General features: G+C 46.1%; 1 protein-coding gene across 1 annotated transcript; it reads right to left on the reverse strand.

Annotated features, from left to right (window-relative positions):
- Window positions 1-627: 627 nt before the first annotated feature.
- On the reverse strand, window positions 628-16651 carry Rnf135 (ring finger protein 135). Its single transcript, XM_032913686.1, has 5 exons — window positions 16269-16651; window positions 12426-12569; window positions 9066-9225; window positions 2917-2991; window positions 628-1512 (listed from the first exon to the last, which is right to left on the reverse strand). The coding sequence occupies exons 1-5, from the start codon at window positions 16614-16616 to the stop codon at window positions 995-997; spliced, it is 1245 nt and encodes a 414-aa protein (XP_032769577.1). The 5' UTR covers window positions 16617-16651; the 3' UTR covers window positions 628-994.
- Between the last annotated feature and the right edge of the window lie 3123 nt (window positions 16652-19774).

The following is a 19774-nucleotide window of genomic DNA, read 5'->3' on the forward strand; positions in this document are numbered from 1 at the left end:
TGGGTATGATTTTAAAGCAATAAATTCATGGAACTTTTTTAAAAATATCATTTATTTAATGTATATGGGTACACTGTAGCTGTCTTCAGACACACTTGAAGAGGACATCAGATCCCATTACAGATGGTTGTGAGCCACCATGTGGTTGCTGGGAATTGAACTCAGGACCTCTGGAAGAGCAGTCGGTTCTCTTAACCGCTGAGCCATCTTTACCCGTCCTCGTGGAACTATTATTACACGACAATGACTAAATAACATATATCCCTTCTGGTTGTGGGTCCTTAAGGTCACTGTATGCTTCAAAGATCACTCTAAGACCCACTGAACTCAGCACAGTTACGACAGTCATGACTGCAGTTTATTACACCAAAAGGCCCCAGAATAAAATGAACAGTAGAAAAAGGCACACGAGGTAGGGTCCAGGAAGACTCCCTCCATAGGACAGTGCTCCACCCTTCCAACAGAGGTATGTGAGGACATTCATAGCATACCCTAGAGATGTTCACTCAGCTATGCTGTTGGGTTAGGCTTTTAACTGAGGGTGGTGGGTGTCAGTCATGTAGGTGTGACTTGTTGGCCACAGCCTGATTGAACGGTTCAGTCCCAGATGAGGCCACAGAGAACGGTCCGAAGTCCTTCTTATTAGGTAGGCTATTCTGAGGCCTCAGAGGTCACTGTGAGGAGACACTCCAGACCAGTCCTTTCTCTGAAATGTCTAAGGTTTAAAGAGCTCAAACCTGTTTAGTTAATCCTACCCCATCCAAAAAAGACTAACTTTAAAAGAGGGCAGAGTCAATGCTGGCCTTGAACTCTCTTTGTTCATCATTGCTGGCCTGGAACTTGCAGTGATCCTCCTGCCTCCACTTCCCAAGTGCTGGAGTTATAGGCATGTGCTACCATATCCAGTCTCCCTAAGTGGAATTCTCCAGTTGCCCCTAAACAGAGAGTCTAAGAAGCCACTGTCCTAGCCCCAGGGGGAGCTTCATGTGTTTACTTACAGTATTTCCAGGTAGTTTCCAGGAGTTAAGCCATACAGCCAGAAGGCAGGATGCAGAGGGGAGGAGCTGGAGACCTCACACTCATACAGAGGCCTCTCCTGATCAGCCACCGAGTAGAAGGCAAGCTTCCCCAGCTCGAGGTCGAGCCACACGCCCACAACCTCAGGAAGGCCTGAGGACAAGTCTGTTTTCTTCATCATGGCCCAAGCAGAGAACTGGCCAGGCCCTCTCCACTCTATACACCAAGAGTCCATGGTCCTTCCCAGCATCTTGTCCCGCTTCATGCCCCAAGAAGCCACCCCAACAGCCCAGTGGCTGCAGCTCCGAGTGTCCACTTCCCAGTACTTCTGCCCAGAAGAGAAGGCCTGAGAGCATAAGACCTGGCTAATTGAGAATCTCTCGGAACTCCAATGATAGGGTTGTAGAGCCCGAGACACGGTCACCGTTCGGCGGTTGTTGGAAACCTCCAGGTTACAGGAGATGCTCCTCAGGTCAAAGGTTGGACTGATGGCCCCTGGGGAGGAATAAACACCAAGGTCAGTTATGTTTGTCATTTTTTACTCATGTGTTTGGGTGTTTTACCTGCACGTATTTCTGTGCACCACACACATGTAGTGCCCACAGAATTAAGAGGGTGTTAGGTCCCCCGAGACAGGCATTCCAGACCATTATGAGGCACCAAGAGGGTACGGGGAATCAAACCTAGGTCCTCCGGAAGAGCAGCTTCTTAACCACTGAGCCATTCCTCCAGTCATGGATTGCCAGTTTTGGACCATCCATGTTGGAAGTCATTCACACAATAGTAAAAAGTAGCATTTTGCATTTTTGGTGTGATGTTTACCACTAATTGGATACGTAATGCGAGGGAAGCTCTGCATAACCCTCATCTGTATTATCAACACCCTATTCCTGTTGTTCTCTTTTTTGATCTCCCAGCAGTTAGTTACCTCTGAATCCCACAAAACACAGTCATAATTTTTTCTCAATACCTGTGTATTGGAACACAGCTATCTATGGCAAGATGTACGTGTCATTGTTTTTATATAAATTTCCTTTCTTCCTTCCATTCTAGCTCTGGGAATGAGATCCAGGGTCTTGTACCTACTAGACAAAGGCTGTAGTACTGAGCCACACCCCCAGCCCCTATTGGTAAGTACTTGGATACTGTGTCTTCTCTGCTCCAGGCGCTTCTCTCTCCCCCTCCATCTCTCATGTAGCCATAAGGCAATTTTACCATGTTACTATTATCATTGCAAAGACAAGAGAACCAAGCCCCTAAGAGGTAACTAGTCCAGGCTTGCATAGCTATCTAAAGAGCTGCTAGAGTCAAAACCAGGAGTCCAGGGGGAATGTGCTCTTAAGGACCACCTAGCCTGGGCTAACACAGTATATGTACCAGGGGGAGCAGACCGGCAACTGTAACTGGTGACATCAGAATGGATGTGCTCCAGGACAGCTGAGCCCAGAATTTAGGACTCTGAACCCTCTTAGCCTTAGTATGAAGCTCTCCGTATGAAAAAGCAATCCAAGAATAGAAAGTCACAGACAGCTCAGTGGTGGTGGTGGCGCTCGCCCTTAATCCCAGTCAGGTGGATTGCTGAGTTTGAGGCCAGCCTGGTCTACAGAGTAAGTTCCAGGATAGCCCAAGGAGCTGGGCCCAGCACATTCTTGCAGTTCCTCTATGCAGCATGTAAGTAAGTAGTTCTTCAGGCTGAGTCTCGGGTAGCCCAGGCTAGTCTCAAACTCAGTAGGTAGTTAAGGATATCCTTGAAACGCTGATACTCCTGCTTCTACCTCCCATCACACCTGGTTTATGCAGTGCTGGGGGAACCTATCTTGTGCATGCTGGGAAAGTGCTCCATCTACAGGGCTCTATCCCACACCCAGTACATATGTTTTAAATAGATCTCATACTTACATAGGGAAAACTGAGACACTTTCCTGGATACAGGACACCTCTGGTCAGGCAGCAGGCCTACAGAAGATGCCATTTCTAGGATTTAAAGGAATAATTGGGAGGAGGGAAGCCCATTAGCAAAAGTCAAACTGAAGGCATTTTGTAAGCTGAGGTTTTTACAAAGCCTACTTTATTTAGGGTTCTTTAAAGCCTCAATCTCCCTTCTAGCCCACTGGACCGGCCAAAGTTTGGGGAGAAAGATGGTTAGTAGGACAAGGGGGTTGTGGGCCTGTTTAGAAGTAGTTCATTAGGAAAATTTCAATCTTCGTGGTCAAGATATTAGCAGTCCAGTCCAATAACAAATACCAAGCAGTAGCAGCGGCTTGATCCAGCAGAAATCGTGAGGCTCTGTCCAATCGATCTGAGTCAGCAGAAGTGGCAAGAAGCCGCCGAAATACAACGAGAAGTTTTTCGGGGCATTTTTCTCTATGGAATTGCAAGCGAAGATCAGCAAAGCATTGCACGGTGGAGCTATGCAAGAGAGGCCTTTCACTGTCCGTAGGGCTCTACCTATACTCTTTCTAAACATCACCGGCCTTCTCAAGTGTCTGCCTCAGCAAAACATCCTCTCACAAGGCAGCGTCCAAAAACAACATCACATAACTCAACTGAGTCTCCAAAGAAATCAGAAATGTCCACTTCAGTATCCAACAGTCACACGATGGGCACAGACCTGCAATTCTTCCTCCTTGGCACATTTCTGGGTTGTGCCAGATGCTCAGACCAAGAACATGCAGCCCCGTGTCATCATTGTGGAACTTTTTTTTCAAACTGTTTTCCCCCACAAAACTCCAAACTCCTTGCTAGCAAGGAAGTTGTTCATCTTTATGTTCTAAACACTGGGGACCATAGACAGAAAGTGTTTTATGGATATTTATTGCATAAACAAATACAGTTCCAGGAGATTACAGCACCTTCTAATCCAGAATACTCACGACCCCCACATCAGCACCACAAACCGTCGTTACATAATCCACGGAATATGAACTGATGAGAGGTTCACCTCCAGTCCTGGCACCTTCCGCACCCTCTCCATGTTCATATTTAACTATGCACCTTAGCAAGTGTATCCTCCACACTGTAATGACCATAGGACGACAGGAAAGAGAGAGGAGGAAAGCCCTACAGCATGGCAAAGGTGGAATCTTCTCCCATCTTCTCTGTTCTTTTTCTGATATGCATATGTATGTGCGTTTTTGATTCTGTGTGTGCGAGCGCACAAAGGTGAGTGTGAAGGCCTGGTATTGATGTTGAAAATCACCCTCGATCACTCTTTCGCCTTACTCATTGAGACAGGCCTCTCAATCAAACCCAGAGCTCGTCTATATGGGTAGTCTTCTAGCCAGCTTGCTCTGGGGATCCCCTATCTCTGCCTTCCCATGGTGATTCCCCTGCAGGCTTTACAACAAGCAAGGGAAAGCTGGTCAGGGTGAGATTAGAACGAAACTCGGTTCAGCCAAATTTTATTCTTACCAGCTTTGGGTCAGGTCCTCCAGAGCCTGGCCCAGATCATTTTACTTTGGCCATATGTGGTAGTTTGAATATGCTTGGCCCAGGGAGTGTCACTATGAGGAGGTGTAGGTTGGTAGAGTAAGTGTGACCTCGTTGGAAGAAGTGTCTCATTTTGGGGGTGGGCTTTGAGAATGTCTCCTAGCTGCCTGGAGGCCAGTCTTCTCCTAGCAGCCTTCAGAACAAGATGTAGAACTCTCAACTCCTCCAGCACCATGCCTGCCTGGATACCACCATGCTTCCTGCCATGGTGATAATGGACTGAACTTTTAAACCTGTAAGCCTGCACCAATTAAATGTTGTCCTTGATGGGCGTTACCTTGGAAATGGTGTCTCTTCACAGCTGTGGAAACCCTAGCTAAGGCATCTTAAATAAGCAGAGCGCAATTTTGGAAAAAAGGATTCAGGTAACAATGAACTCAGCCCCAGGAGTTTAAGGCACGCTTATATCGGCGCTCTTAGCAAAGCGCACACGTGCACACAGCTCCTTCACAAGACCCGGTGCTGCTCACTCAGAGAGTACCCAAGGTTTACGGTCTAGAGAGACTGACGAGGTAAGCATCATGCCTGTGCGAGTCAGGATCCGCCTGTCGCCAAGACAACACGACGTCACTTAGGCTGCCGTGAAGCACAAGAAACATCCCTCCTAAGGATGGGTTTTATGATCTAAAAGCAATGCTCAAGATTTAGGTGAAACAGTCTGAGAAATTCTGGATGATGGAGCAGAGACCATCTCAGACAGCAAAGGTTATAAAACTCTGTCATTCCTGTCATTCCAGAAAGAGCAGCTATGCATCGCAGTCCACTGAAGAGGGAAGCCGTGTGTTTATCTTTCCTGGCTTCTCCATTGCTCATCTGTCTCTGCACAAGGCCTTTTTGCCTTCTACACCTTCCCAAGCTGGAATCACGAGTGGGCCTCCTCAGCCACCTGGCATTTATGAGGGTTCAAGGGACCCAAGCTTCAGTTCTCACACTTGGGCCACAAATGCTTTAACCACTGAGCTGTCTCCCCCACCCCCCAATTTGGACCTTGTGACAGCAAAATAGGGCAAAAGTAAGGCTCAGGTTGAGTTGAAAGACTACCTAGGGTGAGAGCCATGGTAACTCAGGGCAGAACAGGACAAGTGCCAATCAGAAGCCATTCTGTCTGTTCTTAGACGGGTCTTAAGTAAACCATACTGACCTTAAACTTACCAGAAAGGCAGTGCTGGCTTTAAATCTATTCTCCTGTCTCCACCTAGCACCAAGTGGTAGGATCTCGAGTATGCACTACTATGCTTGGATTAAAAGCCAGTCTCAAAATTCAGGTCAGTTCGGAAACAACTCAAGTGTCCAACCAGTGAATAAATGATTATTCAAAATGCAGCAAAAACACTTTAAAAAAAATAAATTCTGATTCACGCTACATGAATGGACCTGAAAAGGGTTCTTCTAAGTGAAATAAAATAGCCACAAAAAAGACAAACGCTGGGGTTTGAGGGTGTAACTCAATGCTAAGTCATATCTCTGGCATGCATGAAGCTCTGGTTTTGATCCCACAGAGCACACATGCACACATACACAGGCACACGCACACGCACAGTAGAATCCCAGTTCCCAGAGGGTAAAGGACCTGACGGGAATAAAGATTCAACTTTGCAGGTGAAAAGGTTCTTAAGATCGGTCGTACAAACATGTAAGTATAATTAACTGTTGGCTCAGCTGCACTCAACAATTGCTAACCAAGTAAAAACGGTGTCTTAGTGATAGAGACTCTTGCTATGATGAAACGCCATAACCAAAAGAAAGTTGGAAAGGAAGGAGTTTATTTGGCTTATAGATCCATGTTGCTGTTCATCATCAAAAGATGGAAGGAGGGGTTGGGGATTTAGCTCAGTGGTAGAGCGCTGCCTTTTAGGGAAGCCAAGCAAGGCCCTGTTCGGTCCCCAGCTCCGAAAAAAAAAAAAAAAAAAAAAATGGAAGGAAGGAAAAGAAGAGAGAAGGAAGGAGGAAAGGAAGGACGGGGGAGGGAGGAGGAGGAGGGAGGAGGGAGGGAGGGAGGGAGGAGATGCAGACAGAAAACCAAATCTGAATTCTGGAGCATATACAACTGAGGCCCTTTATTTCTCAAGCTAACTTCTGGAACAACTAATAAACATTATTGAAGAGACCCTGCCTTTTCTATTTAAACAGAACACCTTTTAATGCAAAGTGGTGTTATTTAAATGCAGAAGGCAGCTGGAGAGAGCAGCAAGGAGCACTTGTGACGCCCTGCAGTCTACCCTCAATAGCACCAAGACAAAAATCTAACTGAACGTTAAAAAGCTATAATAAGATACATATTCCTAAGTTCATAAAGCAGGAGCCATGGGGAGTAGAGTTTTGGGAGGCCAGGGCCAATGTCTAATGCCTGACAGGCATCATTACTGAATTCTAATGTAAGTCAAGAGAACAAGAGGGAAAAGTGGTTCCTTCGCACTGGTACCATTTAGTGTTAATACATTCCCCAAATACAATAGAGATGCTTTTCCTCCCTGAGACAGGATCTTACTATGAACTCTAAGAACTCATAGAGACCCACTTGCCTCTGCCTCTTGAGTTCTGGAATTGAAGTTGTGTGCCCCTAAACTCAGGCATAACTGTCTTTTTGATAGGCTCTATTGAGAAGTAGAGCTGGGTGTGGTCACTCACACCTTTAATTCCAGCACTCAAAAGCTTGCCGAGTTCAAGGCCAGCTTGGACTACATGACAAACTCGAGGACAGGGAGGAATACAAAGAGAAACCCTGTCTCAAAAACACAAAACAAACAAAGTTAATTGTATAGTTTCATGCCCGTTTTCCTTTTTACTACTATCCCTCCCACAACACCCTGACCCACACTCTTTCTGAGACAGGGTCCCTCTCATGTACTCCACGTTGGCCTTGAACTGAGGCTCCCACCTCCACCTCCCAAGGGCTGGGGTTGGAGGTAGGTACTGCTGTGCTTAGTTTCATGCCTTGTTGATAAAAACATTTACTAAGTAGGAGGTAAAAAGGCTGATGAGACGGCTCAGTGGGTAAAAGTACTTGCCATCAAGCTTGATGATCTCGGTTCAGTACCCACATATTATGCTCCCCAAATTATCCTCCTACTCATGCACACAGATTGTGGCAAATGTGTTCAGAAGATCATAGGCATGAATACACACATACACAATAAATAGTGAATAAACAAACAAACACATAAAGAATTTTTTTCTTAAAAAGACACAAATAGGGGTTGGGGATTTAGCTCAGTGGTAGAGCGCTTGCCTAGGAAGCGCAAGGCCCTGGGTTCGGTCCCCAGCTCCGAAATAAAAAACCAAAAAAAAAAAAAAAAAAGACACAAATAAAAAGCAGTCAGGTGAGATGGAAGATATGGTGAGGTCCAGCTAATCAGAAGGCAAGAGGATCACATAAGCCTAGGAGTTTGAGGTCAGCTTGGGCAACGTAAAGAAATCTCAGCTCACTCCTACTCAGCTTATACAATCACAGTGAAAACAGCCATGCATCAATCAGATCCTTAGAATGGAGGAAGAGCTGGGCAGAAAAGCCAAGTTTTCTGGCAGGCCCTTCAGGAACCCACTGGCCAAGTAAGGCATGGACTGGAGATCCCTGGGGCTACCAGATCCTCTGTCCCTGGTGTTACCCAGGCGGCTCAAGGCCACCCCAGTGCTTGCCCCTCCAATGTCACTGCTTCCTTAGACGTCCACCCCTGACCACCTGGAGCCCTGCTGGAGACCCCAGCTCTGTAATCATGTGATCGGTCTGAATCATTGTTTCTGTCACCTGACTTCCCAGTTAGTGTCTGGAGCCCTCAGAACTCCAGTGTGATCTCTAGGGTGCCCACCGTCAAGACTCCCCCAGTGGTTTACATGCAAAAATAAAAGCCGCAGAAACCCCAAAACCCCCGAAATAAAAGAAAACAGCCATGTTCTGAGTCCTGTCCCCAAAGAATGAAGCCGGGGGCAACTTTGCCATTCCTGCCCAACTGAAGTGGCAACTTCCGGTTTCTTTGGGTAGTTATGTCAAATGGTGTTTTGCTAAAGCAGATATGTGGAAGGGCAGATGATGTCTAGAAGGAAAATAAATAGACAGACAGTGGAAGACCCTGGAAGGTGTTGGTGTGCCTTACTCTTCACTGGTCTTCACTTCCTTGGGAGAGGCACAGCAGAGAACTTCTCCTGGCATCCCTGCTGGTCCTGGTTGCCCCTGTTGACGCATGCTGCTTCCTGTTTGCTATCCTGACACCACTGAACTAGACTGCTGGTATTCTGACCGATGGATATTGAAACTGCCCCAAGGAACAGCATCCAGCAGAACATCATGGTTTCTTCTGGATCGACCTGCTGTTGCTAAATCGTGACAGGTGTTCATGAGCACATCCGACTGCTACTGCTGACTCTGTGAACTGAACCGCTGATACCCTGACAACACAGACTGGATTTGCTCCAACAACTTTTCCTTTCCACCACCTCTGGTGAGTGGTGGGCCAGAAGGGAAGTTAGAGCATTTAATAAGCCTTATTAAAAGTAGGTTTTGAAAAGTATAAGCCTAGACCCAACTTCCTTAATCAGTCCTGGTCTACTAATTATCTGCTCACCCTCAACTTTTTTAGGAGCTTCATTCCACGTGACACTCCCTTGCAGGGTTTCCTGAATTTTTTCTAGGTCACGGAGAATCTCCTGAATTTTCTTCTGAGACGAACTGAAAGTCACCAGCTTTGGAGAATCCAAGGGATATTCCTCCTCAGAGGAAGAATCCTGTTGATCAAGGAAGAATGGACAATGAAATGAAATGAAAACCAACTGAGGAACTCATAAAATACACCCAAGCTCTGCCTTCCAGCTGTAATTTTAAATGGAAGTATAAACAGGCTTTGTTTTATTTTATTTTATTGTTTTTTGATTTGGAGACTGGGCTTCTCTGTGTAGGCCAGGCTGCCTCAGACTCAAGAGGTCCACCTGCCTCTGCCTACTGAGTGCTGAAATGAAAAGCAGCAGCACCACCTCCAGGCAGAATTCTTTCTGGGGAGCTGGAGTTACAGTTAATTGTGAGCTACCACGTGGGGACTGAAGATCAACCCCAGTTCATCTAGAGAAGCAAGTGCTTTTAACTGCTGAACCCTATTTCTGGCCCCATTTTACACACAATGTATTGTTTGCTTGGTTGTTTGTTTTTCAACAGGGTTCCTCTGTGTAGCCCTGGCTGTCCTGGAACTTGCTTTGTAGCCCAGGCTGGACTCAGACTCAGAGGGATCTACCTGCCTCTGGGTAGATCTGCCAAGTGCTGGGATTAAGGGGCATGTGCCACCACACCCAGCGATTATTTATTTCTTAATGTATTTTTTTATGGTGCTAGGAATCAAATCCAGACTCGTTCATGAACTCTATTAAGCTACATCCCAGTCTATAAGGTCCTTTTTATTTTATTATTTTATTTTATATGTTTTTTGGTGTATGTGTGAGTGTGTGTGTGTGTGTGGTTATCTATGTATGTGGTATAGGGAGAGTATGTGTGTGAGAGAGTGTGTGTGTGTGTGTGGTATGTGTGCACATGGAAAACGATGTCAGGTGTCCTGCTCTGTCACTCTCCACTCTATTCCATTGAGACAGGGTCTCTCATTGATCCGGAGCCAGGCCGATGGTCACAAAAATCTCACTCCTTCAGCCACAGCACGCTCACTTGTAACCCCTGTTCTAAGATCTCAGTAAGATCACAATGGCTTGCTGGTTCCAACAGATGTCCCTGGTTCCAGGAGAGACCCTGCCTCAAAGGAATAGGCAGACAGTAATAGAAGAAGTTACCTGATACCTTCTTCGTGGCCCTGAGTACACAAGTCAGAAGGTTACAGCTGTAGTAACTGATAAAACAAACATAAAGGCATGTGAAATCTTAAGAGCCTCTGACAGGGAGTTTGATTCATTCAAGGAAATCGGTGAAGGCTACTCTCCCAGAGGGGGATGATTTAGGGGACTGGGAGGCAGTGAGGCCTTCAGCAGGTGAGTGGAGCAAGGTTGTCAGGGTTGCTGGAAGCACAGTCCCATTCCTTTCTCCCCGGCCTTGGGGTTGTGAGGCTCTGCCCTACCACATGTTCCTGCCAGTGCCATTGGACTCCTGTACATAGTGACCTAAAATAAACTTTTCCATTTCAGAAGCCGGTTATCACTGTTACTCAGACATCGTCAGAGTATTTCAGGCAGATGAGTTAGATGAAGAAAGCTAACTAAAATAGAGTGGAACATCTGTAGGGCTATGATGACAACCCAGGCAAGAGACTGTCATAGGCCTGGACTTGAGAAGTCTCAGAGGAGCTCAGGCATGAATAGAGCTGGAAGATCTTCAGCTGGCCTTGGAGCTACAGTGCGCTGCTAGGCAGGTTAAGGCACAGGAAGTGTCATGACTTCCAGGCTTTTGACTTGTGTGTTTGGAAGAATGAGACCAAGACAGTGATGGAGACTCCCCAGAGGAACTGCGCTGTGTTGGAGACAGCCAGAAGGAAACGTTGAGAAACGAAGTGGAAGCTTCTAAGTCCTTGGAAAGCCAGTTATGTCAAATGATTGTTTGCTGGGGCTCACAGGTGGAAGGATGTCTTGATAAAGCAAACATGTAAGAGGCTGTTGTCCTGAAGCAGGTGAAAGGATGCTTGATGAAGGAGTATCAATGTGGCCCCACAGACAGTGGGAGACAAGCACCGTACGGGTCTGCCTTACATAGCTTTGCGGAGCTCAACTTGTGATACACAGCCATTGAGAGAGGCTCTCCCAAGAACTGTTTTCAAGGGCTGGAGATGGCTCAGTGGTTAAGAGCACTCCTGCTCTTCCAGAGGGCCTGAGTTCAATTCCCAGCAACCACATGGTGGCTCACAAACATCTGCAGTGGGATCCAGTGCCCTCTTCTCATGTGTCTGAAGACAGCTACAGTGTCCTCACGTGCATACAAGAAAGAAAGAAAGAAAGAAAGAAAGAAAGAAAGAAAGAAAGAAAGAAAGAAAGAAAGAGAAAAAGTAGGTTGCAAAAACTGCATACCTACAGAGAAACAAGAAAGGAGGGTAAGGAGTCCATGGCCAGCTCTCATTATATACTGAATTCAAGGCCAGTCTGGGCTAGAGATGCTACCACATAAAACAAAAGCAAATAAAGCAACTGGGGACTGAGCATAGTGGAACTCGGGAGTATTCAGGAGGCTGGTACAGGAGGACCATGAGTTCCTGGTGAACAACAAAATTCCATCTCAAAAGGAAGTAGGGTGCTTGCTGCACAAATCCGATGACCCGAGTTAGATTCCTGGAACCCAGACTCCGGAAAGCTGGGCTCTGACCTCCACACACCCTACCCTGCACACACACCCTCTCAACACACATACCCTCCCCTCTACACAATCCCCCCGGCACACACAAACTCCCCTCCACACAATAATAAAAATACTTTCTGCAAGGTCACTGGGTGAGGCTGGAGAGTTAGCTTGTCAGCGAAAAGCATTCGTTGCTCTTGCACACGACCTGCGTTCAATTCCCAGTACCCACATGAGGGCTCACACCCATCTATAGCTTTGATTCTAAGGGATCCATCGTCCTCTTTCCTCTGCCCTACTCAGACATCGGGCATGCACACGGTGCACACACATAAAAGCAGACGAAACACCCAAAAACATAAAATAAGATAAACACATCTTTAAAAAGATTTTTAAGGGACACTGAAGATGAGGACTTTCAAACCTGTGGGATTTACCCAGGTATTGTTGGTGGCTTTAGAGAGTGAATCACGTAGAGTGGGAAGGATGGAGCCCAGCCTACTTAAAGCTTCCATTAACTCAAAGCCAGCCTGCCACTTTCCCAATCACCCATATTTGGCAATAAGGAGAATAAATAGTAAAGCCTGAGACCTGCTGCGTGTCGTCTCTCCGGACAGCTCTAGCAGGAAGCTGTCTTTCACCCCAGCCCCTTCTCCCCTCCTGAGCCTACCATGTGCAGGACGCCTAGAGCATTGTCCAGTCCAGATGCCAAGCTAGGTCTTTGCGTTTGAAGGCTCTTGACAATGTCTACAAGCTGTCCCACCAGCTCAGTCAGCTCCTGGACAACTTGTATAGTGCTTTTCTGTACTGTCACCTTTAAAAGAGCACAATTGGGCTTCTGGTTCACAAAAAAAAAATTGGACCCAGGAATATAGTTCCCCCAATAGAAGAAGCTTTAAATGCCAAGGAAGCAGACAGGTAGACCAATGGAAAAATAACTGGATAAAGTGATGCCTTTCATCCCAGCCCTGGGGGGGGAGGGGTTGGAGGGGGGGAGAATACAAATGCTACTCCAAGGGGCAAAGAGTCCTTTCAACAAACACCATCAGGAAAATGGCATGAACAAATAAAGTTAGATTCTTCTGTTGGTTTGTTTTGCTTTTGAAACCGGGAGGGTCTCTCTACAATGTCCTGGCTGTCTTGGAACTCACTGTGTAGACCAGACGGGCCTGGGACTCACAGAGGTTTACCTGCCTCTGCCTTCAAAGTGCTGTGATTAAAGGAACGTGATGTGCTAATGAAAGGGGTGAATCCGCCTGAGCCAGCTGACTCCATGACAGGCTGCAAACTAGCAGTTCAGGAAACCAGGCCTGGGTTTCCACTTCCCAGAACTGTCAGTTCCTGGAACACCACAGGCTTATGTAAAAGAAACCCTTCCCCAGTTTACAAAAGAGCAGTTAGCCAAGCTTGTGGCCAAGAGGTCTAGAGCTACCCCTCCATGGCATGAAGCAAGAATAGTCAGTCAAGTATGCTTGAAGCAAAACCCTAACCAATGACAGCATCACTCAGACCCCCCAGCGATAGAACCCACCAATCAGGATACAGGTCACCTACCCCTCTCTAATGTTCCTCTTTTTGGCTTTAAAACTGAATCTGCAGATTCGGTCAGGGTCCTTCCATCCCGATGGAATCAGGTCCCTGCATGCAGGAGTTCACTCAGTAGACACTCTGCTTTTGCATACTATTAGAATCTAGGGCATATTTGTCAGCAATTCAGACCCTAACACTATCATACCTTGCTTGAAGTTAGAGTCTTATCCTAACACTACACAGGAAAATAAGTGAGGAGGCTAGGGACAGTGCATGCCTCGAAGTGTGAAGCTGAAGACAGGAACTGTAGAGGGATTTTAATCCAGGAACATGGCTACTCTGGAGAGAATTAGACATGCCCTTGGCACACACCTTTCATCCCAAACAATGAAGGTAAAATTAGTTTGTAGAAGGAAGCAGCCATGTTTGAAAATTATGTCTAACTGAGGGACAGACAAAGTGATAAATCACAGACAAAATAAGATATGCCCAACTCGGGGTTGGGGATTTAGCTCAGTGGTAGAGCGCTTGCCTAGGAAGCGCAAGGCCCTGTTCGGTCCCCAGCTCCAAAAAAGAACCAAAAAAAAAAAAAAAAAAAAAAAAAAAAAAGATATGCCCAACTCTGGGCTGGAGAGATGGCTCAGTGGTTAAGAGCACTAATTGCTCTTCCAGAGGTCCTGAGTTCAAATCCCAGCAACCACATGGTGGCTCACAACCATCTGTAATGAGATCTGATGTTCTCTTCTGGTGTGTACTTATATATAACAAATGAATAAATCTTTTAAAAAGGTATGCCCGGTTGGGGATTTAGCTCAGCGGTAGAGCGCTTGCCTTTAGCGAGCTTGAAGGCCCTGGGTTCGGTCCCCAGCTCCTAAAAAAAAAAAAGAAAAAAAAAAAGGTATGCCCAACTCTAATGAGAAGGGACAGGAAAGAGTCAAACTTAGGAAAGGCATAGAGAGAGAGAGAGAGAGAGAGAGAGAGAGAGAGAGAGAGAGAGAGAGAAAGGTTTTTACTGGGAGAGTTTTACAGCAACAAGTTGAAGAGGGAACAAGCCCTAGAATGAGAAGGAGCCAGGTTAGGACAGGTTGCTAGAGTTAGTTTGAGGCCAAGCAGAGCAATTCTGTCAGAAACTGAGAGAAATCAGTTTGAATCGGTCAGCTTGGAGAGGAGTTTGAGCCAGAACAGCCAGTTGAACCAGCCAGCAAGAATTCAGAAAGAACTAGAAAGGGTGAACTTATTCAGCAATAAATCTCAGGGGCTGAAAACATTCTAGGCCTAGGTTAGATTATACAAAGGCTAGAAGCTTCCAGGACTATTCTTAGGTTAGCAGACAGAGCCAGTAATACTTGGAGACAATTACATCGGGTGAATAAAACATACTTTTTTAAAAAAATATTTATTTTTATTTTATGTGCACTGGTGTTTTGAGTACATGTATGTCTAGGTAAGGGTGTTGGGTCGCCTGGAACAAGAGTTACAGCCATACAAAGCAATGATGTTCTGATATATGCTGCAAAATGAACCAGCCCTGGAAATATGGGACTGAAAGAAGTTAGACATAAAGGGGCATGGAAGGGGTCCATTTACACGAAACACGTAGAATGAAAAATTCCTAAAAAAAAAAAAAAAAAAAAAAACCTTGAAATACCAAATTTCGCTTTCCCAGGAAGCAGTGGGACAATGGGCTGTTAATAATTGATAGTTCTGGAAGCTCAGAGCTGAGTCAGTTCTTGGGATTTCCTCAAGGCCTCCCCAAATATAGTAAAACTAGCAGAGCAGCCAATCAGAAACCAACCCATGTAATTTCCCCCGGCACCCACCAGTGAAATTTTATATTATCTAACCTTTGCTAAAATTCCTCTAGTTTTCCATGAAAGCCTCACGACCCTTTGTCTAGGGTTGCCATTTTTGTAAGCTGACCCCTGCATGGTGGCTTCTTGCTTGCTTGAAATAAAAACACTCTTGCCTATTACATGTGAGTGATGGTCTCAGTGCGACACCTTCCGTCCTAACAGAATAGGTAAATCCAGAGACATAAAGCACATAAGAGATGCACAGAGGCTGGAGGGATAGGAACCAAGTGTTATTGCTCAGTGGGTACAGAGGTCCTATTTAAGGCGATGAAATCACCTTGACAACAGCAGTGACAGATGCACAGTACTGGAAAGAGGACAAATGCCATAGGACTGTACACTAAAAAAATTTGTCCAAGTGACCAGTCAGGGCAGTACACATGTTTGATCCCAGCTCTTGAAAAGCAGGATGGAGGCAAAGCTCTGCGAGTTCAAGTGGCCCACACCTGTCATCCCACACCTGTCATCCCATATACCATATGCCTGTCATCCCACACCTGTCATCCCATACACCTGTCATCCCATACACCTGTCATCCCATACACCTGTCATCTCATACACCTGTCATCTCATACACCTGTCATCCCCCACCTGTCATCCCATACACCTGTCATCTCATACGCCTGTCATCCCCCACCTGTCATCCCATACACCTGTAATCCCAGACTTGGAAAGCCGAGGGAGTCGCTCCAGGTTCAACACCGTCCTGGTCCAGTCTAATTAGACCCTGCCTCAATAAATATATAAATAGGTTAACTGAATTAAAGGGGTACAATGGCAAATTTTGTGGCTATATATATTTTACCATACAGTAAAAAAAAAAAATCAGACATCACAGAAGGCTGGGAAAAATTAGAACTATGCAAGTATGCACCACACCTTGGCTGAATGGGACTTGGATTTTTAACTACTGTTTGTGACCGGACCTTACTAAGTAACTCTGGCTGCGTGGGACGAGCCGCTGTTTTAGCCTCCCAAAACCTGGGATTGCAGACATGGGGTCACCACTTCGGGCTTTTCTACTTCTTTATTTAGCTCTGAACTTTTTAAAGGTTCTACAGAAAACAGATTAGATTGAGCAAATTATGTGGCAGAAAAAGAGATCGGGAAGTCAAGTACAGGCTTCCTACCTGGGGCGGTGTAGGTGTACACAGAGAACGGGGCGCAGGGGCGGGTTCGGGACCAGCCTCCAGTTCCAGCGCCGCTAGGCGGTACTTGTCCACCAGGTCTTGCAGCAGCGGGTTCTTATGCAGCACGGGCTTCGCCGAGGGGCCCTTCCGGCATATGGGGCAGGCCCAAGGGCAGCTATCCACGCCCGCGCGCTTCGAGACCCACAGGTCTTTGAGGCACTGGAGACAGAAGCTGTGGCCGCAGGGCAGGGTGGTGGGCCAGTTCAGCAGCCCTTGGCAGATAATGCAGCTCAGATCTTCCTCGCTCAGCCACACGGGAACTGCGGTGCCAGGACAAGCGGCTGCCATAGTTAGGCGACAGCCAGGAAGCACAGTTAGGTCCCGCCTTGACCCAACTTCCCCGGCAACACTGCTTCGCCCCGCCCCTCCAAACAGTTCGCCCCGCCCAGATGCTAGCTCTCCCCCTACCTCTAAAAGTGCCCGTCGCTGCTGGATTCTGTTCAGGAAAATCATCTCTCCCTAGTAGCTGGGTCCTGCTAGCCTATCCATAAACATACAACCCCAACAACTTAAGCTATGAAGAGGGTCCGCTTCAGGAGCTCATTTTAGAATCATAACAGCAAAATTACAGTTAGAAAGTATCAACAGAAATAATTTTATGGTCCGGGGTCACAACATCTGTGATGGAACATGATGCCCTCTTCTGGCTTGCCGGAAGACAGCTACAGTGTACTGTGAATCTTAAATAAGTCTTAAAAAACAAAAACCTACATTTGCTCTTCTTAAAAATAAGCAAATCAAATAATAATATAAAGATATAATAATAGAATAAAGATATCCTCAGGGACAGGCGGAGGTCAGGAGCCAAGACCGACCATGCCACTGTCTGTACTGCACTGAGATTTCTTGTCAGTCTCCTCTGCCTCTCAGAGGGACACACCCACCTAAATTCCCCTTTCTCTCTGACTATTTACTGCTCTTTCTGGTGATGAGTTCGTTGAGCTTGGGGGCTGTGCTCACTGATTTCCTCACCCCAGAATTTAGTTAGACCCTCAAGGAGCACACAATGATAGAAAAGGCAGGCTCTTAATGCACGCTCTACGGTGGCCCCCAAACTTCCTAATGTTTCCACCGTTAAATACAGTTTCTCATGTTGTGGTGACCCCCCATCATAAAATTATTTTTGTTGTTACTTCATAACTGTAATTTTGCTACTGTTCTGAATAGTCATGTGATTACTGGAGTTTGCCAAAGAGATCATGACCCACTCGTTGAGAATCACTGCTCTAGCAGGTACCTCAGCAGACATGTCCAAAAAATATCAGAAGCCAGAGAAGACCCGCCTCCCCAGGGAGCTTTGTTCTGGAGAGACACATCCAGAATTTACGTTGCTGCTTCTTTTGACTGGGGAATTCAAAGAAAGGTCAGTAAATTCAGAGACTCTCACCAGGCGTGAAGGCATACATCGGTAATCTCAGCAGTCAGGAGGCAGAGGCAGGCAGATCTCTGATCAGTTTGAGGCCAGCCTGATCTACAGAGTGAGTTCCAGAACAGCCAGGGCTACATTAAGAGACCCTGCCTCAAAAAAAGAAAGAAACAAAGAAACAAAGACAGACAGAAAAGGCCATCTTGGGCTACATGAGGCACTGTCATTTGAAAAAGTATGTGTGTGCATGTGTGTATAATTAATACACATATATATTAATATATACATATGGAATCTCTTAAAAAACCACCTCACTCTGCTGAAGAGACGAGAGAACGTCCATTACATCTCTTCATTATCATTGAAAGGAGAAAAAACAACGAATCATTGAACAGGAACCCCGGGCATCTGTTTCTCTCTAACATTTCAATCATATGAGATTTCTTTCAGTTCTTCTTTCCTAACTTGGGTTGGGGATTTAGCTCAGTGGTAGAGCGCTTGCCTAGCAAACGCAAGGCCCTGGGTTCGGTCCCCAGCTCCGAAACAAAGAAAAGGAAAAAAAAAAAAAAAAGTGAAAAACTTCTTTCCTAACTTGAGGTCTTTGAGATTTTCCTTTCCTCAGCTTGAATTATTTCCTTTGCCCCTTCCCTTTGACTAACCTCTCCGTAGTTTGAGAATGTCAACGTTACTGTCACTTTCTTGAGAGGAAGGAGCCTGCACTTCATTGCCTGCTGCCCCCTGCAGGCTACAACTTGCATTAGCAGGTTCCGCCTGTCCTGTAAGCCGGTCTGGGCCCAGCGCTTGGGAAGTAATCGAGGACACGTAATTTACGTTGAGTTTCAACAATCAATGCAGCTTCCTCATAGTTTTTTAAAGGTTAAACATAATTTTTAGACATGTGTGCACATGGGTGTGCCCACCGAGGCCTGAAAGGATGGACTCCCCACCGGAAGCTGGAATCACAGGTGCTTAGCGAGCTGACTGATGTGAGGACCGGAAATTCAAATCCTCTATGAGAGTTGCAGTGCTCTTAAGTCGGAGCCACGTTTCCAGGCTCCGACTTCCGTGTTTCAAATATAATAAGTCAGGCAAATGCTTAAGCGACTTTTCTTGTGTTCCCGAGTTAATGGCAGAACTAATTGGACCCAAGTGGCTCCTTGTTTGGCTTTCGTCTTTGCAAAGCACTGTGACAATGAAGACAGCACCATTTTTACATTACCTGAGGTTTTTATTTCTCCTTAAATGTGTACAGAAATGGATTTGTCTGAGGAAGTTCTCCTTTTTTTAAAAAAAAAAGATTTATTTTTGGATTTATATGAGTACACTGCAGCTGTCTTCAGACACACCAAAAGAGGGCATCGGATCCCTTTACAGATGGTTGTGAGCCACCATGTGGGTTGCTGGGAATTGAACTCAGGACCTCTGGAAGAGCAGTCAATGCTCTTAAGTCGGGCAGTGGTGTCACACGCCTTTAATCCCAGCACTCAGGAGGCTGAGACAGGCCAATCTCTGTGAGTTTGAGGCCAGCCTGGTCTACAGAGCGATTTCCAGCACACCCAGTGCTACACAGAGAAACCTTGTCTCGGAGAAAAAAAAGAAAAAAGAATATTTTTTAAAAAAATTTGTTTCTCGTATGATCTGATCTGCATGTGCATGCAGTGCCTATGGAGTCCAGAAGAGGGCGATAGAGCCTATGAAACTGGTGTTATCCTTCCGGAGTAGCCTTGTGGGTGCTGGGAACCAGAGTCCTCTATGAGAGAACAAGAACCTTTAAACGCTGAGCTGTTGCTCCAGCCCTTTTGGAAATCTTTTTTTTTTTTTCTTTTTCTTTTTTTCGAAGCTGGGGACCGAACCCAGGGCCTTGTGCTTGCGAGGCAAGCGCTCTACCACTGAACTAAATCCCCAACCCCAGCATTTTATTTAATTTTCTGTACCTGTTCTGGTTTGATAAGTACTTTTAACCCTAGTACCTCCTTCGGTCACCACTATTCCCTGCAAAACTAACTACACAGCCTACCACTGAAGGCTACCAACCCCTCCCATGAACTTTGAGACAGTGTCTCACCAGTTGCTGCCCTCA

The sequence above is a fragment of the Rattus rattus genome, chromosome 9 (genome assembly GCF_011064425.1).
Source record: "Rattus rattus isolate New Zealand chromosome 9, Rrattus_CSIRO_v1, whole genome shotgun sequence".
NCBI lineage: Eukaryota > Metazoa > Chordata > Mammalia > Rodentia > Muridae > Rattus > Rattus rattus.